The sequence below is a fragment of the Doryrhamphus excisus genome, chromosome 16, assembly GCF_030265055.1.
Source record: "Doryrhamphus excisus isolate RoL2022-K1 chromosome 16, RoL_Dexc_1.0, whole genome shotgun sequence".
NCBI classification, from domain to species: Eukaryota; Metazoa; Chordata; class Actinopteri; order Syngnathiformes; family Syngnathidae; genus Doryrhamphus; species Doryrhamphus excisus.
Window position 1 is genome coordinate 9,099,902 of NC_080481.1, and position 25,921 is coordinate 9,125,822.

The window sequence follows — 25,921 nt, forward strand, 5'->3', positions numbered from 1 at the left end:
TTGACAACTTTGTGTTTATTGACTCATAAAACATTCTTCAAACAATAAAACAATTTTAAATGTCCGTTTCTGTACAATGCTTGCTAAGCAATTTTATTTATATATAGAAAATGTAAGAGGGGTTGTGTTAAAATGACAAAACCCCTTCAAATTTAATGGCAGGTACTCTGGAAAAAATAACAGCATTCCATCAACAAATATTTTCAAGCAATAAATATGTATTTATAAATAGTGTATATTTACATCAAGATTAGAAACAATGAAACAATCACAAATTAAACTTTTATTTCATAAGTATGTGCAACCCATTTTCTTTGTGACTTGGCTTGTACATTTTACTAGATTTTTTTTCTTTTTCTTTTTTTAAACCTAAGAAAGAAAACAGTTTGGGGGAAGAAAAAAAAACAAGACAAAGAAAAAATAAGCTGTGAAGAATAACTAAACAAAACACTCACCTATACTCTGCACATTACATTTTTTTGTGGAGATTTTGTCGAGGGTCAAGATGACTATCTAGCATCGACGGAGAGCAGTTAGGCTAGCGCTCCTTGGGAGGACAAACCGAAGAAATTGGGGCGATGAGTTAAAACAAATCAAACACCAAAGCCAGTAAGCAGAAGAGAAGGCGAGAAAAGGGGCAGGAAGGTGGTGAAGTCAGTAGTCTTTGACGGGTGGTGTAGCCAGTTGGGAACAGTTAACAAGTATCTACAAAACATTTCAATACGCATTAAAAGAGACACTCCTCCCTCATCTTGGTGCTCCCAAACATCTTTGATTGAGTCCTCCATTGAAATGGGCTGAACTTTTGTCACTACAGAGGGAGAAACAGTCCAATGAGCAAGCTCGGCGCTGCCCCCATCTGGTGGGGGGCCCTGTGCGCCAAACAGGTTGCATAGACAGACGCAGCCGCCTCAGCCTCCAGCCGTCGCTATGGAGACCTGCCATGCGGGGAGGGGGCGGTGGCGAAGGTGGAGAGACGGCCTTGGCTTTCCTGAATATCAGAAAGGGGTCCGTGTACATGGATGCGGCTTCTTAAGTTTTTAAATTGGCTTCATGGTTCCACTGTAGAAGAAACGGGTCTCCTAATGTCAAGATGAAGATGAATGAAGAGGAGGGGCCTGTGGGGGGGTGATGTGAAAGCATTAGACAGGATCGAGATGGCAGCTACAGTATGAGATAAAACAGGCATGCAATATAATGTAAATATGTTGCTATAATGTAGTACACAATTTTATGACAGAACAGAGAGGAGCCAGAAGTAAGCTGAAAAAGGTGCCGTTTCCTTTGCACATTTTAGTTTGTGTTTGCTTGTGTTATGATTTGTTGATGTCGAGCTATTTCACTGGAAATTGATTTACTTTTTCCCTAACTGAAATGGAGAATGTTTTGTAATTATTTTTGTTGTATATATAAATTAAGCCTTAAAAACAATACATATGATAATTAGATTTTTACATTAGAAATTCATTTTACAAGCACTTTGATAAGAAATCTACTTAAGCAACTTCTTTTTCTCCAAAGAGTCAAACAGTAACATCACAACAGAAACATTTTTCAACTCAGACTGAGATATTAGTGCCTGAAGTCAATCTACAGACTTACTAATGTGAACTGGTCGTAGACCTGCATGAGGTCATCCATCCTGTGCTGCTCCAGCACCACAAAGTCGTCCAGTGTGGCGCTGCCTTTCCGGGCACAGTCCTGGCAATGAACCACCTGCTGCTTCTTGGAAAGGAGCTCGCGGCGCACAAACAACAGGTTGAACACCTCCACCTGTGGAACATGATCAGACAAACTTCAATGTAACAGCATCAGCTCACACTTTGTTAGGTAACTGGGTAATTTTCTCAATCTTTTCATGTTGTTCTTGATGCTCTGCATTTATTATATGGTTCAAGAAACTTCAGAAAGTTCTGTCCTACGGTGCACTGTACATCAAATTTTAGTGCAAGTTGGAACTTGTCTCTAAATTAACACTTAAATCACTCGAGCTGCACAGAGAACACATACAGAAATTAAAAACACAAAATACAAAAATTAAATGAGAAAAAAAACACTATGCTGATTCGTGATTACTCTGGCTTCCTTAAGGACAGATCCTTTAACATGCTCAAGGATACTGTAGCGATGAGATGGAGTAAAGATTCTTGACCACCCCCCTTGTCATTCTTACAATGTCTGATTAGATGTTATATAATCTTTATCCTCACTTCATCCGCTACTAAAGAGGTATTTTATAGGCACAATCCCAAAGACGCGTATGTACGTCTTCTACGTTTTCTGGCGCAAGAGGCAAAAAGAGGTGATGACGTAACTGCACAATATAAGAGATCATGTGTGGTGCCGTTTTAATCCATAACAAAGGCCACAAGGTGGCAGAAGTGCATAATTCCCATGTAAAACAGAGCTTCATCGCAAGCTGGAAGTCAAAAAGCATGGGGTCGTGAAGCGTGCACAAGGTTATGCATGCATAAGAGGACCACTCTACTGATGCAGAGATCCCTAGTCCTATAATGAAATGAAACACAAGCACCCCCAACCCCCCACCGGTCAGAAGCAGAATCCCCAGTGCGTTACCAACCTCACAGATGGTGCAGTAATGGGCCGGTTCATCCCTGGTTCTGGGCTTCAGAACTGTTTCTTTGCCAGCTGTCGCCAAGGCCTCCTTCACCCACTGGCACTGCTTCAGCGTCCGCAACAAACAGTACCTGTGAAGAATGTGTCAGGCGGGAAGGTTTCGGTTAGAAAAAATAAATAAATAAATGCATTTGACTGTCGTGCAGTAAGAACTGTGACTGACTCACTTGATCATCTCAAACAGCTTGTGATCCGACACCTTTATGTTGCGTGCCATGTTCCAGGAGAGGTGCACCATAGGAACCATAGATTTCACACTTTGGAGCTTATTCCACTCGTAACGCTCCACAGCCAACTTGTATTGATGGGCTAAAGAAGAAGAAAATATATATACATATATCACAATAAACTATTTGCAGTGTGCTTTCAGTAGGCCTGTCATAATAATGGATATATCCATTTATCGAACGATACAAATAATCTGCTATATTGGATCTATCGTGAATAAATGCTGAGAGTGATCCCTCTGTCCTCTCATTCAGCATCTTTGTGGAGGTGGGGATACTCGTGAGCCGATGCGTGTGGTGACACCGGAGGACCAAATTAGCCTTGAGAAAAAATATGCTAACACGATTCAAGGCATCGAAGCGGTAGTTTCTAAAAGCAAATGCATCATCAGCAGTGTGGGAATATTTAGATTCAGAAAGAACAAGCCCATTAACACAGACAGACAAACCAATATGTTGTGAAGTGGAGGAACACAACCAACTTATAGGCTCACCAGTTTTCCCACCTTGGTGTCAAGCGACTGACTGAAGCTCACACTGGTACACTATACTTGAATACCATCTAGTGGTTCAAATGTGCATTACACCACCAATGCGCTATGAAAAATTACATTAAAAAATGACAAAATCATCGACCAGCAAAATTTGTAATGCAGGGCTTAGCTTTTTCACTAATGGGGCGTTGTCTGTACGGCCAGCAGGTCTTTCATACATTTTGTTGATGTAGGCTTTGGTAAAATGTCGATTTATTTCGAACTCCAAACACTTTCAGTTTTTTGTTGTTGCTTTATACTTTATATAAAAAAAACAACAAAAAGCGCCTGGAAGGCATTTTAGCGCATGATTGGGACAGCATTTACGTTAATCTTTCCTGCATAGCTGCAGTATCCATCTGATAACATAGGTAATTAGCTCTATGTCAGCCAGCGCAGCTGCAATCTCCCAGGCTCAGACGTCAGAGCATCAATGCAAGAGTTGCCGATGTGAACAAACAAAAATTGTATGCAACTTGCAGATTTCTATACAGATGTTTACAGTTTACAACTTACAGTTCTACTTTTGTTTACTTTGTGTATTAGTCGCACTGCACAGAAAAGAGAATGCGTGCGCTCATGTAGTCATGCCTCAACATAAGGATAGAGGATGATGGGCATAACTCCTAAAAAAAAAAAAAAAAAGTGGCGTTTTTCTTTCAGATGGAAATGTGTTTGTTAAGTACAGTGAGGAAATAGAAGCCAATCAGCTAAAAAGGTCAAGCAGCTGGAAAGCTCGGTAAGAGGCATCACAAATGCCATTCTAAAAAGGTCACAATAATTTTTGCTCACTACAGTTGTGAACTCTTGAGCTTCTCGCTGTGTTTAAAAAGCACAGAAAAATTCATGTGTCTGTTCATACCTGTGAGTGGTCCGACATTCCAGGCAATGTTGTTGCACCAGCCGATGGCCTGTACCCAGTGGACAGTGCCGGTGTTGAGCCACACCAAGTCGCCTGGACGCTGGATAAAGCGATACACGGGCACGTCAGCCTCATACAGGTCTTCCAGGTTTGGCCACCACGAGCCCATCAAGAAGTTGATGTTGTTCCTGGTGGTGACAGAGAGGTTCAAGTTCCTGAAGGTGGAGACACTCACTTGCCTAAAATGAGGCCTTACTTTTCACAGAAGTTGCTCATCACCCCCCAGTAGGCCTCTGGTACAGCGAACCATTCACAATCTCCAGGCCCAATGTTGATGTTGACTGCGCAGAAGTTATTGTGTTCCTGGTGACCTGTTGGGTTCGGAAAAACAAAACTCATTACCCAAAACACCCACACCAATCCTGGCAGAATGACAAACAATCCACTTGAGTTCACTAACCTGGTATTCGGCTCCCTGGGACCTTCATGTACAGCTGAACGGTATTCATTCCTAGGATGGTGTGGCCCACGTGGCTCAGCAGGTTGCCAGCTGACACAACACGAGCAAATGCTGGCAACTTACTAAGTTCCTGTAGTTGCTGCTTCCACCTGGTGGGGAAAGAGGGCATGCCTTTTAACACATTCAATCCCTGAGATTTTTTCAAAATATGAAATATTATATATTACTATATTTAAGGCACACAGAATATTGAGCTCCCATGACATATATAAACATGGTACATACAAAAAGATTAGACTCATCTTTCACCAGAAAAAAAACTTTCCCTTTTTCCCTTCCTTACTAATCAGTAGCAGAACATAGGTAAGCAAAATAGGAAAAAAAAAAGGAAAAAGAAATACAGCTTTTTTGTGAAAAGAAACATTTACAGCATAAATGTCACTTTTACTCTAATTTAGCTTTATATATTTGCTCAAAATATCAAAACTATGCCACAGCATAAACACCACCAAAAATGGTTGTTTGACTAGAAAACATTTAGAACCGAACTGTTTGTGTGCGCACATGAATTAAGATCACTCTTGAATGTGTAATCTTGTGTGTTCGGGTTGGAAAAAAAACATACAAGTACGACTTTGGCACTGAATAAGTGAGGAGCCACACTTACTTCCTTTCATCTGACACATCAATGTTGGTTCCAAACTTAATGTGCTTCAAGGGTCCTCTTCTTTTGCGCGCAACACTGAAACAAAGACGGAGACATCTTTAATAAATGAGGCTGTTGCTTAACAAAAACATAAGTACTATAAGTACTATAAGTTCATCGTACCTCTCTGCTACAGGCTCCGTGTCAGAGGGTTCCTTTAGTGCCTTCTTCTCATTTTCCTCCTGAGAAGATATTTACAATCACTCAAGCAACATGATCTTACAAATAGTCCTTAGTGTACTGATCTGTCACTTACCCGTAGAGACTCCTGGAAGGAAGCAGCCTGATACTGTGCATACTTGGCGATCGTGGTGTGGGCTCGTGCACTTTCACAGCGCCACATTTTCTTTGTGCCTGTCACATCCCAGTTCTCATCTGCGGGTTGTGAGAGCTGCGTCCACACCTCCACCAAGTGCTCTGGGTTGGCCTCAACCAATGTCTTTGTGGAGAAAAGGCCCAGGTCTGCAGACGCAGCAAGTAAAAGCTTGATGAGAACTAAAGCTTGGCAGCAGTCTGGCTTCACGTTGCCTATTATAGAGTGACGGCGGTCTCTACCCAGTTTGAGTGCTCCAGCCAGTCCTCTAATGACCGTGACAGGATTGGAGGGATTTGTGCAGAACTGGTGCAATGGCGGAAAGAAAGCATCGCGCTTGTTCTCGAGCTGATCCGCAGACGGGGAAAAAAAGAGTGTCAGTAGTATATACATATTAAAATACTACTTCAACTGAGAGAGAGAGCAGACACAAGTCACAGGACAACTCCATGCCACTCACATAGATGCTGGGGGTCGGGGGGTTGAGCTTGTCTTTGGGCAGGACAGGCGTGGGAGCAGGGGGCAGCCTCGGCGGAGGGCACTTGTCGAGGAGGATGCTGCTGTTAGAAAGCCCATTCTTCCCCAGGTTTCTGTACACAGGTCGGCATGTGAGTGACAAAATCATGTAGTGGTGCAATTGTGTAAGCTACGTTTTATAATTCGCTTAATCATTCAATTCAGAAAAAAAAATTAATCGACTGAAACTAATAAAACGCCCAAAAATATCTGCATAGCAACAAGATGGCCTTGAAGTTATGCAACTGCTTCTGATGCAGCAGATTCTCTAAAATTCCACTCGAGGGCGCCATCGGCAAAACAAACCATGCTGTCTGTCATTTGGCTCACCTGCAGGCCTTCAGCACGTCTGTGGAACTGGGGTAGATTGACACTGAGGACGACGATGACGACGATGACGTGGAGGAGCCGTGGGGAGGAGTGGCCTTGAGACCAGTGAAAGTGGGTGGCTCAGCCTTCAGCGGGCTTTGAGAGTCCTCAGAGAGCCCCCCTTTGCCGTTACCGTTAATGGCTAGTGCTGTTGATGTGGTTGTGGCTGGACTGTGGCCGCCTGTCTGTGTGTGTTCTGAGGATTTGGGTGAGGGTGTGGCGGTAGACATGGCGGAGATGGGCGAGGAGGCAGCTGAGCTTCCCTGTGCGTGGGGGGTGGAGGGGAGGGCAGCAGGATGGATGTTGTTGACTTTGTTGGGAGATGTTGTGGAAGCAGTCCCTTCCGTCTTTCCCTCGCTCCCCTCGGAACCCCCTGCCAGCAGGGCAGATAGTCTAGGATTGTCTGCGCTAAGGCTCTGCTTCTCACCACCTTCTGCCACCTTGCCGTCCTCCCCCGAGCGGATGTGATTGGCCAGGCCGTCGGACTGGGCTGCTTTGCTGTCAGCGGGTGACAACGGTGACGGTGTCTTGCCCTCTGAACTGCCATTACCGAGGGGTGCGGTTGCTGTGACTAGGGTGGATGCAGTGTTGCCATCTTTGGTAGTGGACACACCGGGTACTTCGCCACTTGAGGTAGAGGACGGGGGAAGGGAAGGAGGGGATGGTAGGTGGTTGTGTGCTGGCTGTTGCTGTGTCGCTGCAGCGTTGGTGGAATGTCCAACCTGATTGTTGGGGTGAAAGGGAGGAATGGAGTTGGGGGTCTGTGGGTGAGAGGCGGTTCCCTCGGTACTGGAGTCCACAAGAGGAACAGACCGCTTCTGGAGCACCTGAAGGAGGAGAGCAGCTGATAAAGAACACTAGATGTGTGCTATACAGCCACAAAGCTATAGCGCAAAACAAAAATAAGATAATGATATTTATGGCGACATAATGTAGAATCTACTGCAACTTGCAGGGAACAAGAGCATTTTCCATTCATTTGTAGAGAGCAAAGGACTTGCCTGAGAGGAGTTAAGGTGCAGGGCCGGATGTGGCGTGGTGTCCTGTGTTTGCGTGCTTGTGCAGGTGTGAGGTAGCAGTGCTGCGTCGCCGCTGCCGGCAGGTTGCAGGTAAGGCACATCTCCGTTGGGTCCTATTGCTGTGGGCCCCGGCTGATTATTATTACTACTCCTATTGTTGTTACTACTACTGTTTTCACCCATGGGGAGGGATTCTGAGTGTCCGTGTACCCCGGGGCCCACAGGTCCATTCACCAGAGATTGAGGGGGGCACAGTGGCCGATGAGGCCCCAGATGGGGCCGCATGGGATGGAGGCTAGGGTTAGGGGATGGAAGGGAATTGGCAGTTGGGCCATTGGGGAGGGAGGGGCGCACCTGACCTCCTGATGCATTCTGCCGCATCTGTAAGTTGAGGAAAAAACCCACTGTGAAATCTTGACTAATGCAAGTAAACGAGATAAGACTACTTTAGACCAGTGCCCGAGCAGGAGATATGCTGCCATCATATTTACCTGGTGCTGCTGCATCATGGCAAACTGAGCTTCTAGCTGCTCCAACATCTGCAGCTGCGGAGGCCTCAGACTGGCTCGATTGCTCCGCAGCTGTTCCAATAACTACAGACGACAGATAAATAAACAGCCCGTGTAAAAGCAGAATGCACAAGTGATCTCAGGAAGAACGGAACCATGCAGATACCAACCTGTAACCTTTGTGGGGAGAGGCACCAGTTGGGAACAGGCTGCTGCACTGGATTACTGGCCCAGGAATCTCCCTGAGAGCGCAAAAATATATGTGAGGTGAAAAAAAGAGGCAGATTAAAAAAAAAAACCACACACATTAGCTTTTACCTTGGCTGGGCTAGAAGCTCGCTTCCTCTTGGCTGGGCAGGACTGGTCCTCTGTTTGGCCCAGTGCGGCCACGTGAGGAGGCAGAGACTGACCTGAACCACCACCCTCTGCAGTGTGGTTGGGTTTACAGGCCTGGAGGAGGATAGGGAGAAGGGGACGCAAAGGCAAAATGAAACAAAAGGAAGGGTGAAAAGTTGGAAGTGTTAATGTAATAAAAGATTGTTGAAGAATTGTTTGAAAGGAGCCAAGCGCAGAAAGAAAGACAAGCAAAAGAGCATTGATGAGTGGGAAATCGTGGTGGACAAATACAATGAAGAAACATCGTTATAGCAAGGCGAGAGGAAAAGCAAAGCCAGGCAGGGGATTGAGAGTAAGACAAACAGAAAATACAAATCTGAGCATTGTTGGTATGTGAATAGTGTAATTAGAACATGTTTAACTGGGGCACATTGGTTATTAGAAAATCTTGCCATGTTTAACTGAAGCAAGCCAAAACACCTGCAGGTAGAAGGATGGGTGCTGCTTCATGTCAAACACGGCAGCACACAACATTAGAGCTGCTGCAAGGACTAAATTCCAAAGTCATGTGTTTAACAGTGTAATATAGACTAGAACTAGGGGTGTCCCGATCCGATATCTGTCCAATATCAGCAAAAAACAGGTATTGCATCATTAACATTTGCACCCAAAATTTCTGATAAACACTCCAAGATACAAGCATTCCATTTCTTACTCCAGCATGCAGAGCCTGCTTGATCACAACAGCAGCGTGTCCTAGCATGTTTAGCAAGGGAAATCAATGTCGACCATGTGGCATTATTTTCATGTAAAGTCTGAAAAACATTGTGGCAGCTGAGTGCAGTCCCATGGTGACGTTTAATATGACCAACCAAATTGCGCATTTGAAGCAGCACCACAGAAAACGGCATGAGGTTTTTTGCAAGACCATGGCTCCCCCAAACAACCAACACTGTCCAAAACATTAGCGTGAGAAACTCCCACCGGATGACAAAAAGCCATTAGTTGCAATGGAAAAGGGCCTGCCCGTCGGTGGTGAGTAATGTTGTGTTTAAATTATTAATGGAGGACCTCGAGCCTTGTTTGCATTGGGGATGAAACTATACCCCAGATGCATTAAAAAAGTAAATGGATCAGTTTTTCCTCACACTTACTGTTGCTGACTATTGTTCTCTGTTTGAGTAATATCACTTAATCAATCAAGCGTTTTAAGTCATAAAAGTGATTTGTGCTGAGTATCTTATCACTGGATGGAGCCTTTTCTATCGTGCCACAATACAAAACAAGTATTAAAAAGGTATTTATGATTTGCGCTGTTATCGTCTCAAGGCTGTAATATGGGTATTGTATCGAGAAAATAGTTATCAGGACACCCCTAACTACAGCTTGCCAACAAAAGAGCATACATCAGGTGAGTGTACATTCATGCCATGTTATCAGCAGTGTACAGTTTTATCTTATCCGAAACATTAAAAAGACACCGTATGAACATAAAAAGTTAAATATTTCAGGATAACTGTTCTGACCCAGTGAAACACCTATGGAACACATATGGAAACTCTTTAAAAAAATCTCATGTCGCTCATGCATGACAAGTACAAACTAGTGGAACTTTCTACTGTGAAACAGGCGGCGATGTATAAGAGATGAACACTAGGGGGCAATAGAGAGAAAGCAAATGCAGCACAACCTCATTGAGGGCAGCCACCTGGGGTCAAAAGGCAGAGTGAGTGTGAGATTTATGAAAGCCCCTGCTTGACTTTTGAGTCGCAGACATTTCATCTGCTTGAAAAGACTGTGTACGGATGAGGAGAAATTTGCTCCTTTAACACGGATTTGACGAAGTGTGTGGCTCTAATGCCTTGTTATAATATCAGGATGGTAAGGTGCGGGAGTGGAGAGCTTCGCATTCAACCTGAGCCGGGAGAGATGGATGAAGCTGGTGACTACTGGAAAGAAAGTGGGTAGGGGCTGAGTAACACTTGGCTAGACGCTCTCCTCATGCAAATAGGAGGCACTGTGGCCTGCATATTTGAATAGGCTATCTTAATACGGTTTCAGAAGAGACGTCTTCAAACAGTGGCAGAAAAACAATTGTGCGGTTGCAAAGCAGTAAAAGAGGTGTAGTTCAAGCACAAGTGTTACCCATTAGTGTGCCCAACAGTGCATGTGTTGACCTGCAGGAGTGTCGGTGTGTACATTAGGATTATGTGTTTTGAGCGTCTTGGGTCAAAAGGGGGGGGGGGGGGGGGGGGGGGGGGTCTGGTCTCTCACCTGCTGTGACGCACTGCTCAGGCCTCCCTGCCTGGAGGTGAGCTCAGCCGGGATTGGTAGACTCCATGCCTCCTCAATAAGAGGGAGCATTTTACTTTTACTCTGAGGGCTACTGAGCTGGGGGTTACTCAACTGAGCCTAGGGGAATGGAAAACGACGTGAAAAAACAAAAAAAAAACTAAAGAATAAAAACACAAAAGGCTTTTTTTGGAGAAAAAAAAAAACTCAAAACAAAAAAAAAACTATGACGTCAAAATAAAAAAAAGATCAGCAATGGTCAGCATTTTATAGCACAAGTTTGGCAAGTGATCGGCTTGGCCATGAGTGAACAGCGTGATTTAAACAAGGAGGTATCTGAATGACACTCAACAACAATAATCCCAAGCACTGCATTTTAGGACAAGCCATCTCTGTGCTTGTCTTAATGCTTACTGGTGGAAATGTGACATTGCCTCATGCACATGTGAAAGGAAATGACACTTGCTTGTAGGAAAAAGTGCAGATGAGGGCATGCCAGCAGGTACCTTGAATACTACTACCTACCGAATACCTAAATACTTCCCAGGGTGTTGCAGTAGGGACTAAATTGTGTTACTACTAATTGACTGACTAATATTTTCCCTTTTTTCTGGGTAAGGCCTCAAGATGTCTGGGTTGAAAACTTATTCTGCCGTCTGCATTATTAAATATGACATAACACTGACTTGTCCACAGTAGTGTCCAATTAAGTGTGTATGCGCAAGTGACAGCAACAAGCTAGAGACGTTTACTATCGCTGCACACCGCTCTCCACTCACCTGCAGGCATTTGATTCGGTGGGTCAACACAGCGGCATTGGTGCACGCCTTGCTGCGTGTGGCATTGATGTAGCACTTGATGGCATCGTGCGGCTGGTTGCACGACTCATACAGTGTGCCCAGGTCCATCCAGGCGGCGGCATGACTGTGATCCAGCTGCACAGCACAAATGTACGCCTGCAACGCATCCATCGGCTGGTTCTGCTGCTGGTACAACACACTGCACAGAGGGACAAAGGTGTGAGGTGCAAGGAGGCTACGTGGACAAAACGCTGCTGTCTGATGGAAATAATGAGCCCACTTTACTGTCACATGATATTCATGTCTAATCTCTTCCGTCTACTGACACTGCATGATTCACGACTCCTAATTAAGCCACATTTACACTTGCATGCATTTTCTCCCAGCAGCACTATGCAATTTTGCATGTCTCATTCACATGAATCGGTTAACGTTTCCACCGCCTCTTGAGGCAAGTTTAGGGGGAAGTACTTTCTGTAGCCTCTCGGATCTTTTTCTGACATTCTGTTAATAACTGAAAATTTCAACACCGCTTTACTCATGCTTTGTAGCAGGACAACAGTCAACAATAAATGTAATGTAATGAGGAGTCTTGATTCAAACAAATGAGTTGTTACCCTATTGAGCACCAGGTATCTGCGCTGGCCTCAGATTTATCGATGGATTGCCGATAGGAGATGAAGGCGTCCTGGACCTTTCCAATACTTGAGTAGCACCTGCAGGAAAAAATGCCAGGTTAATAATTCAAAACATAGTAATAAAAATCAGACAAATGAACAGTGCTAAAGAACTAAACCGCTTCCAATCAGCATCTCTTCATTCATTTTCTGCCACTTATTCTGTTGAAGATGAAGGGTACGCTAAAGCAGATCCCAGGGTGAGAAGCATGGCACACCCTCGACTGGTCGGCAGAAAATCACAATGCACATATCGACACGAAGCCATTCATGCCCACATTTAGAGCTAATAGCAATTTAAAGACTCCAGTTAGTCAAACATACATGTTTGTTCACTGTGAAGGGGGAAAACTGAGTGTCCAGACAAAAGCTCATCCAGGGTACAGAGCAGTGAACCACCTGGCACCAAAACACACCCCAGTGCAGTCCAAGTCATGGAACTAGGACGTGCATTCACTTTCTTAATGAGCAACAATATGGAGCATGACAAGCATGACACATACCTGCCCAGGAAGTACCACGACTGCCCAGAGTTGGGGTCCGCCTCCAGAGATTTTTGCAGACACTGGATGGCATAGCTGTCCCTGTTGGCTTTATCCCCAAGCTGCTCCACCATATGATGCATCCAGCCTGCAGCGACAAAAAGTATCCATTCAAAGACTGTCAAACTGTACACCACAAATGGATTTAAAACATGGCCAATGCTGAGAAGTGTCTTACCAAGCTGCTGCAGGGTAGTGGCCTTCACCTGTGCAGGAAGATCCTCTGTCTGCAGAAGGCTTTCATAGGCCTCCTTGGCAGCTCTGTATCTCTTCTGAATGAGAGAAGCAGCATAAAAAGTACAGAAAGCGTTTGTCTATTTGGTCATTTTGTCCTGGTACAACAATGAAACAAACCTATCATCGCCGTCCTTACCTACGCTATTAAATAATAAGCTGTATAAAGCAGACACATGTTCTGACAGCCCCACGTGCATAAGTCAGGAAGCAGTGCTGCTCAAGCGCAAGTTACTTTACCTCTCTACTGAGAGACCATCAGCATACAAAAGAGGGGAAGACAGAATTTCTTGTTTCCGTGGCAACCCCGTCGATAGGCTTGGAATAATCTATCCCCTCCCGCATTTGCCACCCACTCACACACCACGCTCCCTGCTTTCATTTGTCAGCGCTTGACAAAAAGAACAGGGAAAAGGGCTTTCCTGCGACTTTACAGGGTTACCATTGAAAAGCTTTACAATGTAGTACAGTAATGCTGCATAAAACTGTGACAGATCTTTGCTGCGTCAAAAATAAGTGAAAATATCAATGACTGTGTCCTTGGTAGAGGACAATAGCGAAAGACGAGCACTTACCTGAATCTCATATAAATGAGCAATGTGGAACTGAACTGCAGGAGGAAAGAAAACAGAGTTAGGTTATTAGACATTGAAGAGCATCTAAAAAGGAGGCAGTCATCTTCTTCTCCCTCCTTTTCCTCCTCCTCGTCTTTTGCACACTTTGCAAAGTTTTGCTACATTGTCAATAAACAGAAGCCCAATATCGGCTTACGGAGAAGTCGGTTGGTGGCACACCCGCCACCACCTTCCAGTGTGTGGAGCGCCGCAGTGATGATTTAAGCTGCCCGAGTGACTCTCAGCAGATAGAGCGAGGAAGAGGAGAGAGACGGGAAGAAAGACAGGGGCTGCCCTTGCCGTGTGTGCGTCTGAGACACACAAGCAGGCAACGGCAAACAGTGAGAGGCTGGGCTAAAATGGATATCGTTGTCTCCAAGGTAACACAAAGCAGGTGGGGGAGATGAGGCGACTACAGTTTTCTAACAATATTCTAAGAAGCCACAACACCAACAGCAGCATGCTCCCAGACCAGAGAAAACAATCCCACTGTGTGTGTTTAACAGCTAATAACATAATAACTTCTAGCATCTTTGATTATTTTTGTTAAAGTGAAATTGTTCCTGTCATATTTACAGGCCATGCAATCTGTTAACATCCCCAGAAAACCCAATTAGAAAATGAGGACTTACTTTCAGCTTTGGACAAAGTGCAGGGATTGGAGTCAATCAAAGCTAGCTGAAAATGCTGTGAGAGAACATCAAGGGCAGACATTAGGAAAGCTTAGTTCACCAGCTTGGCATATGTCAGGGGGTGCCTACCTTTAGGCTTGACTCATAATCTGTGTTGACCTTGAACATGAGACCCAGGCGAAGGTGGATCTCCTTGGCACGGGAGAAGCCAGGGTCAATGTACAACACTTCCTGGAATGCTTTGATCGCCCTGGTGGAGAGAAGAATGATGGAGAAAAGCAAGACAGTTGAGAAAACATTGAATTTCAACTGGTTCAAATTTGTTTGATGGTCCGAAACATTTAAATGCGACAGGAACACCTTTACAAGAACCATTTGGCTTGGAAGTATGTATAAAGCATCTTGAAAAAGAATGCCATTTGTCCCTTCTTTTCACTATTATCATCCTTTGTGTCACTTTATCTCATCTACACTCACTGACAGTCAGTCAGTTTTTGGATGACTTCTGGTGATTAGACCACTTGATGATTTAGACCAGCGTGCTCATTGGAACCTTCAAAGCAGAGAACATGTGAACAAGCAGAAAAGCAAAGAACTGGCTGTCTCTTACACTGCTATGTTTGTCTAGCTGAGTGATAGTATTTCTATCGTGTTACTTCCAGGAAATGAGAGCAAGAGCTAGCTCATCTTTGGTGGTGACATAAACTATAAATGTAGAACATAACTACAAACAGTATATACATTATTTACGTTAAGTTGATAAATCACGACAGGGACCGTTTAAGTCTATGTAATAACTCGTAAAAAGGAACAAACAGCAGATGTGAGGATGACCGAAGTAAAGCTTGTAAGCATGTCTGGCGGTCTGAGCTCATTCCGGGCACGTAGTGTGTGAGAAACTTCCTCTGTATTATTTAACACGGTCCTTCAGCACTCAATTGCAACATTCCCTTTCTTGGGAATGTACTGTGGGTACCAATCTGAGGGTCTCCTCTTCTATGATCAATACAATCAGTGTTCGCCTACCATTATGCCGGGGGGCATACACATAATATCCCATAATGACACACATTTTTCTCATGTCAATTAATGGCTAATATTAAAAATAATATATGCAGCATTTGCTGCCCACCAGTCCTCAAGAGGACAAGTTAAACACAGATGTATCTCACTGTATTAAAGCTCCATTATGATTATATTACATGTTCTCCGCCTTGGATGTTCCAATGAGCACTGTGGACAACATCATCTGCAGATGTAAAGTTCAGAATCACCAAAACTCATCCAAAAACTGACTGAGCAAGGTTGTTATGTGCCATTCAGGTTCCTCGTCGGACAAAAACAAGCTCCAAACTAGTCAGAATAGAAGATTAATTGCAGTACTGGATGAAAACCTGCTCAAGAGCGCCCTGGTCCCTCAGGCTGGGGTGACGGTTCACCTTTTAGTGGGACAATGAACCAAATAATAGTACCCAGAATTTCTGGCTGCATTCCTGCTACTGGCTATACGGTATGAATAAAAGGAACCATAAAATCACCTTGTCATTCACTAAGTACTGCAACTTCCCTGCAACTTTTCACCAAGTAACGCAAAAACGTCAACTGTACAATGAATTAAACCCTCCTAAACTCCTTGTTAGTATTGACATGTGGTAACCAATAAAAATCACAGCTCAAGACCACACGCTTCCCCAATGCTCTCCATTAAAGTGAGGCAAACTACATGCAATGTTTTGGTAAATAAAAGTCGACAAGTGACTACGGCACTTTGCAACCTCAAAGATGTACACAGAGAAAGGGTGCAACTGATGGACATGGCAGACAGAAGAACACAAGAGAGGCTAAATATGGCTAAAGCCCATGGTGCTCCATTTTTGTCATTATAGTAATCTTTTTGTGTGCTGAACTGGTAAGATGCTTAGATGTTTTTCAGTGTTTTGGTTCTTTCAAGGGGGCCTATTATGCGTTTCCCATTTTCTGACATATAAATGTTATTACAATGTTGTATTCTTGTGTTAAACGATGCCAACGGGTCAGATAATGATGCTTGGGCATTTGGAAGTGAGCCCTGAAAACAGTTTTCCACGGCTCTGAATGTTGTGTTTTACGGGGTTCCACTGATGCGCATCGTAGACTTCCTTATATGGGTATGCCCAGCACACAGAAGGGTTAGGGTTACACAGAACATTGGTACATAAATACAATCACAAGATGATAGAACATTATTGAAAAAAAATAGCCTTTGTAAATGCAACTTTACAAAAACTACTACAAAACCAGGCATTTTAGGCCACAACAATCACAAACAGCCATCAGAATCCTGGAATTACCAATAAATAATCACATGCACTACTACTCACCACTGAAAGGCGTTGTAGTGGAAGTACACCATTCCCAAACCATACAGAAAGGCAGCATTCTGAGTTAGATTAGAAGACTTTATTAAGACATATAAAATGTTAAATAGTCTGTCATCATGACTACAAAGATAGCATGTGTGATGGAGAATGTGACCGTTTGTGTGCTGGCTTACCTTCCAGTAGTCTGGCTGTAAACTGTAGTACCTCTGGTATGCCGATAATGCTGTCATTGGAAGAGAAGAGGAAGGGGTTTAGATGAACCAATTTATAGGAAGCCATAGATGCCAGACAAGCTGTCTATGAAAGGGTGACGTGGGCGCTGTGCTAACTCACCTTTAGGATAATCCTCCAGGAGGAGGTTGAAGTGACCAAGTTGGCAAAACACCTCAGGCTCTACTTTGCCCTCCGCCTTGAGGATGAGTGAATCGTAGCAGCGGACAGCCTGGGGAGGAGAAAAAAGGAGCCTCATGACAACGCCAACCCACACGTCAGCCAAAGTACATGTGCACGGTGCTACGGTGGTAACGGAAAAAGCACGACTGCAATATGCAAATAGGGACAGAAGCTACACCAAAAAGTATAATGTCAGGCTAAACACAACATTATTTTTCCACATGACGTAGGACTATATCATTTTGACACCCTCCCCCTAAAAAATCACATCCCCAAACTTCCTGCCTACAATGCAAAACCAATTCAGCACCTTAATTATTTAGTGACAGAGCCTTGAAGCAGCCACGTGGAATGCTGGCAAGTGCAAATGTCACCGTGCTACGGTACAGTAGGTTGCACATGCATTGTTTCGTATTATTGCTCAACCAATGTCTTTTTGCACTGCTGCAGGCTTTATTACAATCCTGTTAATTATGGATGTCCCGGAACAATGCTTTAGTTCAGTGTCAGGAATGGTGTGTCAACTTGCAGGCAGTTTTAACTTATAATAAAGAAATCAACAGGATGCCATCATTTTTTCTGCAAAAGGCAGTTGTACTTCGGAGGAGCTACGCCAGAGTGAAGCAACTGTTCCATAGGGGTCACACCCCAAAAGCAGTTGGAAGTTCAAAACAGCTGGTCCTTAGGTTACGGTCTTCCGAGTTTAGGCATTTTGTAGTTAGGTACGCACTCCCATAAATAACATAAAAATGTAATTTTTGTCCGTAAAGACTGCACTCATTTGAAAACTAGTTTCAGCACGTGCAGTGAATGAATACATGCTGGACGCTGCAAGGAGACATTGCGTACTCATCTAGTGCACTGCGGATTAATAGTTTTCCTCACTGACAGCTACACAGAGTGGTTAACATAATTTATTAATTATTTCTTTGCACTTGATTACATCTCCCAAGCGCAAGGCATGCTCTTCTGGTGGAAATGTGTAGAGGATAAGAAATGCCATCACCATCAGAGAGGAAACACGCACCAATATTTGGTATTAAAAGTGTGACTATCACAACCATCAATAAGAATAAAAATGTTATCCTTCAACATGTTAAGGCGTATGCTTCAATTAAAGTGACAGTATTAATTAAGCTGAAAAGTGATCTAGGGCTGCAATGATTATTCAATACCCTGATTACAAAAATATTTGATTTCTGCTTTGACGAATGGCTCAAGTAGAATACTGGATTACTAAAATATTGTTCATTATCATTGTTTTGTTTCTTCTCCCAATAATTCAGTGTTCAAGGTAACAAGTTATTTTTTAACTACTGTTTTAAAATAATTTGAGACCTCTGAACATGAAATAACACCCCTATAGTCACTGTTACACTCATATTACCTAATATAGTAGACATACTGTGAGAAAAAAGAATATATAAGTCATAAGCGTGACTTGTGTGTGCTGCTGGAAATGTGTTCAGGTACTAGAGGAGTTGAGTTGTGGGCGGACAGGAAATGACATCAAGGATTCAGGGTTGAGTTTTAGCTTGGTGAGCGTTAGGACACAACAGTAGCCTGTGTTAGAGATTGTGTCTGTTCTGAGGTCATTCAAGTCTGGTGCTTGTGTGTCGGGAATTGATTTCTGTTCAAAGTAAGGCATGCTTTGAAAATGATTAGGAGTGGCGCTCTATTCTACAGGCCCGGTAAATCAGTCAGCTGCAGAGGGATCAGAATGTTACTGGTTCTCGTCTAAACAAAAACACATACATATGTGCTGCATCGGAAACACAAATCAACAAATTCTATTTAAATGAAGCATTTTCATTGTTGTCAGAAACTACAACAGACGTTGAGCATTGTATGGTCCGACTTTTCATGCTGAATGATGTGCGGCATCACAAAGTTGCAGGTGACAAACAAAGGTTGAGTTTTGCAAGGTTAGAGCTCTAATCACCCAGGCCTGTTGACAAGTTATTCCTACAAGGTTTCCTGTAGGCCCATGTGTAGCGACATGAGCAGACAGCACATCCTTGGTATCCTACACCACCTAGCGAGCATATTCGTTGATGGCTCCTTAAAAGTGAGCATCACCTGTGCACATATGCAGCAGTTGAAAGACCAGGCGCAAAAAATACCGTTTGCGCTTGTTCAGCTCAATAGGGTGCTGGGTGCGGGTGTGCATGTTGCAAACGAAGCTTTAATACAGAAAAGGCAGATATGGGCAAACGTAAACAAAAGGACCATGGGAACAAAATGCCCGCACAAGTAAAAACACAGTAATGCACCCCAAAGCCCCCAAAATAGACGCCTTCACCACACCAAAGTGATGCGATGCAACACATCAAACGAGTGCCAGTCCGCCATGCCCCCGCCATCTTGGACAGCCATTATAAACGTTATTTGCAACGTTTGTCATCGCCGAATCCGAGTGGAACACGAAGGACGTGGTGCGTTCGTTGTAGCAATTGTGTTGTTTTGGCAGCAACAACGACCAAAGTAATGTACCTTAATATGGAAGCTGCCAATGTTTTTCGTGAACGTCATCAATGTAATCGGACGAGGAGCACAACACAGTGTGTTACGTGTTTATACGTGACAACATCCATACGAAGGGATTCGACTTTCCTGTAATGGCAGAACAACGTTTCCAGGGGTAAATGCATTGCACAAAACCGCGACGACGTTGTGTTGTGGTGGTGCGAGACAGAAGGTCCGTACAGACACGCAGATATTATTCTACAAATGTCGCACAGTGGTTCAAAACATAAAGACGGGGACACAATTGGCAAGGTACACCCAGCTGGCACTTCTAAGCAGGACACCTCGACGAGAGTGGCCGCAGGTGCAGGGGCGCTGATCACCGGATGAGGGGAGCTAACTTGCAAACTAGCATGCTAACAGAGCCTAGCTGGCCTTGTTCGCCTCTGCGAGAGGGCCCATTGCATGCAAGCGGGCTAGCCGCTTTGGGGGCTGATTCCCTATCGTGCGTTATATTTGATGTGCCGATCTCAGTCCCGGAGACGAGCGTGCAGCTTCAGTCGTAAATTGCACCCAAGAAAATTCACTACCTTCATCAACAAGGCCTTCGTTCTGGCGCCATCTTCATGGAGCTTCTGAAATCCAAACAGTGAGCTGCAAGCAAAAAGACAACATAGGTGGCTCGGCGTTAGTTGCGGGTTGCCTCGTTTAAAATCTGCACTTGCAAGGAATGGAAACGATTTCATTTCATGTTACATGCAAAGACGATATCCCCACCTGTCAACACCGGCCAAGCTGTCCCTCTCCTGGGCTGTCAGTGTCGGAAAGTCCTCCTCTGTTTCACTCGCTTTTCCCGCCGCCATTTTCTTTTCCTCATCACCACCAGAAGCCGAGGCGAGACTCCGAGCAGCAGCGCAGGCAGCAACGGCGACAGACACACTGCACGATTGCATGGAAAATCACAACGCAGAGATGATCGGTTTGCTCCACCGAATCAAACAGGGGACCAAAGGAAAGCAAGCGATTAAAAAAACTTTTTCCCCCAGCCTGAAAAGATGCGATTCGATGTAGTAAATCCTTTCGGGGGGGACAGAAGCGCTCCGCGGGTAGATCCTCAAACGTCACATTTTCCTCCGCAAAGTGAGTGCATGCCGTAGCTCAAATGCGACCACCAGAAACCATCATCCAATAAGTGAGTATTCCACAATTACACGCCTTTCGTGGGAGAAGATATAAAGTTGTTTTAATTGTGTCACCGACGGGAACCCACGCGCCGCTGTAGCCACGCCCTCGCCTCTTGTTTATCCAATCAAATCGCGTTGATCTCACCATATGACTACCCTGCTATAGCTCCCCGTATCTCAGACAATATATATGATTTCTTTTGAAACTAGTAATGTCATATCCCTTTTCATTAAGTAAAACCCACAAGCCTTCTGTCAGAATGCCCTTATAGCGCTATTTTTGCCACGTAAAAACCCACAATAGGTAAAGGTAAAACTGAATTCTGATAGCCAGGACATCAATCCATCCATCGCTTATTTAGTTGAGCGATATTGAAGAATATTATCTGACGTGGCAGAGCGTCATCGTGTGGGCGTGGCTTAGCATTGTCAACATCCTGTTAACGAAACCCTGCCCCTCCAAAATGGCGACCGTGGACCAGAGGGAAGGTTAGGAATGTATTTTATTTGAACTACCGATGGCGTTGCTCTTTTAAGACAACTTCTGAACATTTACCCTGTAAAATACACAATTGCCGTTCGATAATGCCAGACGTCGATCATTTGTTATCTATTTCATATTTCTTCCAATTCACCCCAATAGGACAAGAAGAGCCAGAGAGTGATGAGGAGGTGTACGAGGTGGTGGACCTGACAGAGTATGCCCGAAGGCATCAGTGGTGGAGCAGGGTGTTTGGAAGCAACTCAGGACCGATCGCTGAGAAATACTCTGTTGCTACCCAGCTCATGATGGGAGGCCTGACAGGGTGGTAAGCATCTGAAGAAACATTCAAACAACATAGTCTCAGTTTTGAACAGCATGGAGCACCTGGAATAGGCTCCAGCTCTGGACCCTATGTCTTGGACATAGTTTATTTGTTTAGGACATGCTTGAAAGGAAAACTGCATTAACAAAAGCATTTCCCCCACTAATCAGCAATCTTGATGTGAGACATAAGCAGTGTTTCTCTTTTCTGTGTGTTCAAAAAATCTAAAATCCGATTAAGGAGACAGATGATCAATGCATGCTATTTAAACACACAAAATGTTTTATTGTTTTATATCCATGCTGTAACCATGTTCTAACAGGCACATTCATGATAATGTCTCTTTATGTCTCACATAAAGATTGTGGGCAAAATTTCCCCCAAAACCCAAACCATTTTGCCATATTTTGAAAACCCCAGACACAGAGTGTCTGTCACCCTCTCAATGTGTGTGCAGGTGTGCTGGTTATGTCTTCCAGAGAGTTGGGAAGGTCGCGGCAACTGCTGTCGGTGGAGGGTTTCTACTTTTACAGGCAAGAGACACTCACATTCTATGTATACTCTCATGGCCCCTGAATATGGGCATCAAGTGGTACGCCATGTGAATGAAAGTGTGAAATGATACATCACCAGTCGTGTGTTTGTTTGTAAACATGACAAAACATGGGGGGGGGGGGGGGGCACAACATCCATCGAGGTAAATCTAATTGTGTACCTTATTCACTCAGATTGCCAATCACAGTGGCTATGTGCAGGTGGACTGGAAGAAAGTGGAGAAGGATGTGAACAAAGCAAAGAAACACCTGAAGAAGAAAGCGAACAAAGCAGCCCCCGAATTAAACACATTCATTGAGGAGGTAAAGGTATCAGTAATATATATATTCACTATATCTTTCCTGCTTTGGATAATTTCTGATTATAGTGTAATTGAATGACTGGTTTTCCACAAACAAAACACTGCCACCTAGTGGACTAATAGGTGCATTGGATTCCATCTGTGCTGTTGCACCTATGCAAAGTGTATTTGTAAATCTAAAGTTGCATTCTCCAATATTTATTTAACCATCTACTGTATTTAGGTTTCTGTCTCAACCCTGCTAAGTTGCCATGCACTCTCGCCCCTACAATACAGGCCACAGATTTTATAAAGAGGAACATTGTCCTGTCCAGTGGCTTTGTCGGAGGATTCTTCCTGGGTTTGGCGTCGTAGAGGCCACTACCTGCACTGTGCATTACTTCACTACAAAGATAGCTCTTCTCCCTGTATGCATTGGTCATGGGGATTTTCTTTTGAATATTAAATTGTCATCTATGATGCATGGTTGTCCAGTGGTAAACCCCCCCCCCCTTTTTTTTTTTACCCATTTGCATTTCTACATTACTACACTAATCTGTAGTTGCGTGTGTGGGTGAAATGCTGGCTTCTACTCCTCACTTTGGACTCAGTGATGCATGTCTATTCTCATTTATTTCTATAGTAGACACTGATCATAGATTACTACGCTACCATGGCTGTAAATATGTGATTGAGAAGCCAACAGACTATGGTTAAATGATACTGATGTAGACTATATAGTACAACACATACCTTAAAATGTGACCACAAATGTGAATTGTAACAATGTTGAACTTTACCGTGCCAACACTATTACTGTACATGTATTTGTTTTTTTTTTCTTGAACCATGTCAATGCAGTATGATGGCATAATGGGAATGTGACCAGGCATCATCCCTCATGCATTTATTGTGCACACCAGCGTCTGTCACTTTATTCACTAATACATTTTTGTTTACCTTATTCTATTGATACATATTTCTGGTAAACGTTGTGTAGTACGTGTTGCCATGATATTACCACCTCACTGTTTTTATTGTTGACAGTTGTGTACAATATGTTGGGTTACTTTGTGTGTGTTTTTGAACAGAACATAAATTATATATATAGAGTTGTCTGGATTAAATAAAGATACTTTTGTAAAAGTCAAGACATACAAGTGTGTTCATATTGTAAACAAAGAGTAAAAACATTTATTTTTATTGTAATAAAATAAAAACAAGCAGCTGCAAAAGTCTTAGGCCACTGAGATGTTACTCTGCATAAAAGACCTCCAAGCTGAGGAAAGTGAAAGGCGTATTAGTGGAGAGATATATACAGTATGTTAGTGTATATATGTTAACAGTATTATCATAATTATCAGGCTAGTTCCTGTTAAATACCACCAGTACCTACGTACTTTCTCATGCATTTAGTCATGTCTTCCTCTACCGACTTATTTTTTTGTTATAGGTTTATTGTATATTGTTTATGATTTTGCCTCACTGTGTGTTCAATATTTGGAGCAACTGATGAGATGCATAGAATATTTTTCACGGTTCCTCACAATACAAATGTCTTTTACCATTGGTGTGTTTCTTCAAATGGGCATTCTGAGGAAGGCGCACTCCGTCAGCAGCGTCAGCATGGTAGTCATGCATTTGCTGTTGGAAAACTGAAACATAAAGCAGACATATACTGTATGAACACTGCTCCTCTGTGTTTTTAATGAAAATCCTGTTTGCGATGAAGGTACCTTGATCTTGCCGCTGCCTTTGGCTGTACCCAGCGACGTGGACACAGAAGTCAGGCTCCCGGCTGATAGATCCACCCGGAAGTGTCGGTAGAAGTGGCACATGAGTCCTTTCATGAGCCCCATCACCTCATCAATTACAATACTATCCTGTTCTTCCATTTCCTGTGAATCCCTTCTCACACTGCACCATAGATGCCAGGCATCAACAGGACTGACGGAATAGGTGACCTGCAGCAGTGGCACCACCGGAAGAGTCCAAATCATTTTGAGTTGCTGGATATCAGACTCTGTGTGGCAGTTGGTCCATAGGGCCACCAACCACTGCAAGCTTGTGTGGCTGATGTCTGACGGGGCAAAGCAACAGTCAAAATTCCTCTGGAACCACGATTTCACCAAAGCGGTGAGCGCCGCCAACCCGCTGCTGCCAAATAGGGGAAGACAAGTAAAATCTTTTGGAAGGGAGTTGATATAATCAGAGCTGCCATTGATACATGTTAGCCAGCCTTTCCAGACTTCATTCATTATGGCAGGCTCATCCTTCCTGGCAAACAACGGCTTGGAAAAAATCTGCAAAGTGAGGGAAGAGTTTGGACATCCTTAAAATGACATCTGTCTGAGCATCTCATATAAAAAGTGTTGCACGCTCACCTGTATTAAGACGGTCTCTGCATCAACGTCTGTCTGGGCCATCCCCTGAACCACTGAGAAAGTTACTCTGAAGCTCAGTGCTCCTTCCACCCCCACTGCCAGGCCTTGTTGCTTCTCTGCTGTCATATACTCAGAGAGCTGCCTGGCATAGCTCTTCAGTTGGGTGTAGCGGAAATGATGGAGAGGTGTGACGCAGGACAGCTGCCACTCTGTTTTCATCAGTAAGGCTAGCTGCTGGGCATCCACTTTATCCTGTGACAAGAATAGAGGACCATGCTGTGTACCTATCAAGCAACAAATTACTTTGGTTTAGGATGGCTCACCACAATATTGTTCAACTTTGGTGCTTTTCTGATGGTGTTGAGTCGCCGTGATGTCATCGCTGGCGTGAAGCAGAGACGTGAAGCTGCCCCTAAGCAGCTGCGGTATGACTGTCGGTAGCTCCTGCTTTTACTCCTCCTCTGGACAACACTATTGAGGGGTGTCCTTGTTGCACTAGAAACCACACACTTTCATGATGTACACATGCTGCTAACATTTGTGCTCCAAGCACACTTGATCGCTTCCTGCATTGCAAGCCATCGCCCATGTGACATACACATCCATGCACAATGGGTATTTTTGTTGTTAGCTATTAATAGCAATTTGGTAATGTTTGGCTACCAACTTTAGTGATCATTGAATGGAAAGTATCATAACCACACAATTACTCCAAATTGTAGGTAGCTTACGTTATGTATGTGCATGTGACATGTACACAAGTCATATTATTCAGCTTGCAGGAATTTTTATTTTTTCAAATATTGAAAAAAACCCCACTAATTTATTGTCAAATTAAAAAATGCACATTGCAATGATGACGGCATCCAAGCTTTGGAAACTCAAAATTCTATTCTACTACCTTAGCAACTTAAGACTTGTGGGGCAATGGAAGACTCGCCCTGACATACTGTCCATTGTTCAAAAGATCGTCGATCGACAAACATTTTCTAACGCTATATTTGATATACTCACAAAGGGACATAGAATTGCACTTCATAATTATAGAGACATGCTGCAAAACTAATGCATATATTGATATCTGTACCTGTTCTTATGGGGCTCCATATTTTCCATTTCGACAGGTACCGGAAACAGATTTGAATACCGCGCTTTCCCATGAATCCACGCGCTCAAATGCACCAATCACAGCAGCCCAACCCGGAAGTAGGAAAT

The 25,921-nt window shown here is 43.8% G+C and overlaps 3 protein-coding genes across 7 annotated transcripts; 1 reads left to right on the forward strand and 2 right to left on the reverse strand.

The window, feature by feature from the left end:
- LOC131103965 (histone demethylase UTY-like) lies at positions 1–20,831 on the reverse strand. 2 transcript variants are annotated; one of them, XM_058050557.1, is made up of 30 exons: positions 20,275–20,831; positions 20,088–20,151; positions 16,972–17,080; positions 16,812–16,861; positions 16,639–16,697; positions 14,408–14,528; positions 14,279–14,333; positions 13,608–13,642; positions 12,977–13,070; positions 12,760–12,886; positions 12,197–12,295; positions 11,559–11,778; positions 10,762–10,899; positions 8,470–8,601; positions 8,322–8,393; positions 8,134–8,235; positions 7,625–8,023; positions 6,585–7,450; positions 6,199–6,328; positions 5,981–6,086; positions 5,682–5,887; positions 5,549–5,607; positions 5,387–5,461; positions 4,720–4,868; positions 4,516–4,630; positions 4,260–4,447; positions 2,805–2,946; positions 2,582–2,708; positions 1,603–1,773; positions 1–1,118 (listed from the first exon to the last, which is right to left on the reverse strand). In XM_058050557.1, exons 1-30 carry the CDS (start codon positions 20,448–20,450, stop codon positions 1,089–1,091), a joined length of 4,416 nt encoding a protein of 1,471 aa, XP_057906540.1. In that variant the 5' UTR covers positions 20,451–20,831; the 3' UTR covers positions 1–1,088. The 2 variants fall into 2 exon arrangements, with proteins under 2 accessions (XP_057906540.1, XP_057906541.1); XM_058050558.1 differs by lacking the exon at positions 10,762–10,899 and having other exon boundaries at positions 20,275–20,830.
- On the forward strand, positions 19,359–23,488 carry LOC131103969 (FUN14 domain-containing protein 1). 4 transcript variants are annotated; one of them, XM_058050576.1, is made up of 5 exons: positions 19,359–19,466; positions 21,325–21,490; positions 21,945–22,020; positions 22,216–22,350; positions 22,620–23,488. In XM_058050576.1, exons 1-5 carry the CDS (start codon positions 19,382–19,384, stop codon positions 22,695–22,697), a joined length of 540 nt encoding a protein of 179 aa, XP_057906559.1. In that variant the 5' UTR covers positions 19,359–19,381; the 3' UTR covers positions 22,698–23,488. The 4 variants fall into 4 exon arrangements, with proteins under 4 accessions (XP_057906559.1, XP_057906560.1, XP_057906561.1 ...); XM_058050577.1 differs by having other exon boundaries at positions 22,216–22,344; positions 22,620–23,484; XM_058050578.1 differs by lacking the exon at positions 19,359–19,466 and adding an exon at positions 19,697–21,170 and having other exon boundaries at positions 22,620–23,486.
- cenpl (centromere protein L) lies at positions 23,479–25,916 on the reverse strand. Its single transcript, XM_058050575.1, has 6 exons — positions 25,794–25,916; positions 25,030–25,201; positions 24,707–24,958; positions 24,059–24,625; positions 23,888–23,977; positions 23,479–23,601 (listed from the first exon to the last, which is right to left on the reverse strand). The coding sequence occupies exons 1-5, from the start codon at positions 25,820–25,822 to the stop codon at positions 23,903–23,905; spliced, it is 1,095 nt and encodes a 364-aa protein (XP_057906558.1). The 5' UTR covers positions 25,823–25,916; the 3' UTR covers positions 23,479–23,601; positions 23,888–23,902.
- Between the last annotated feature and the right edge of the window lie 5 nt (positions 25,917–25,921).

Coding starts and splice junctions, on each gene's coding strand:
- LOC131103969 (XM_058050576.1), top strand. CDS start 19,382: ATGCCCCCGCCATCTTGGACAGCCATTATAAACGTTATTTGCAACGTT. Junction 21,491..21,944: donor ATGGGAGGCCTGACAGGGTG/GTAAGCATCTGA, acceptor ATGTGTGTGCAG/GTGTGCTGGTTATGTCTTCC. Junction 22,351..22,619: donor CATTCATTGAGGAGGTAAAG/GTATCAGTAATA, acceptor CCTACAATACAG/GCCACAGATTTTATAAAGAG.
- LOC131103965 (XM_058050557.1), bottom strand. CDS start 20,450: ATGCAATCGTGCAGTGTGTCTGTCGCCGTTGCTGCCTGCGCTGCTGCT. Junction 8,394..8,469: donor GAGCTTCTAGCCCAGCCAAG/GTAAAAGCTAAT, acceptor TTGCGCTCTCAG/GGAGATTCCTGGGCCAGTAA. Junction 5,462..5,548: donor ACGGAGCCTGTAGCAGAGAG/GTACGATGAACT, acceptor TCTTTGTTTCAG/TGTTGCGCGCAAAAGAAGAG.
- cenpl (XM_058050575.1), bottom strand. CDS start 25,822: ATGGAAAATATGGAGCCCCATAAGAACAG. Junction 24,626..24,706: donor CAGAGACCGTCTTAATACAG/GTGAGCGTGCAA, acceptor CTCACTTTGCAG/ATTTTTTCCAAGCCGTTGTT. Junction 23,978..24,058: donor AAGGCAGCGGCAAGATCAAG/GTACCTTCATCG, acceptor TTTATGTTTCAG/TTTTCCAACAGCAAATGCAT.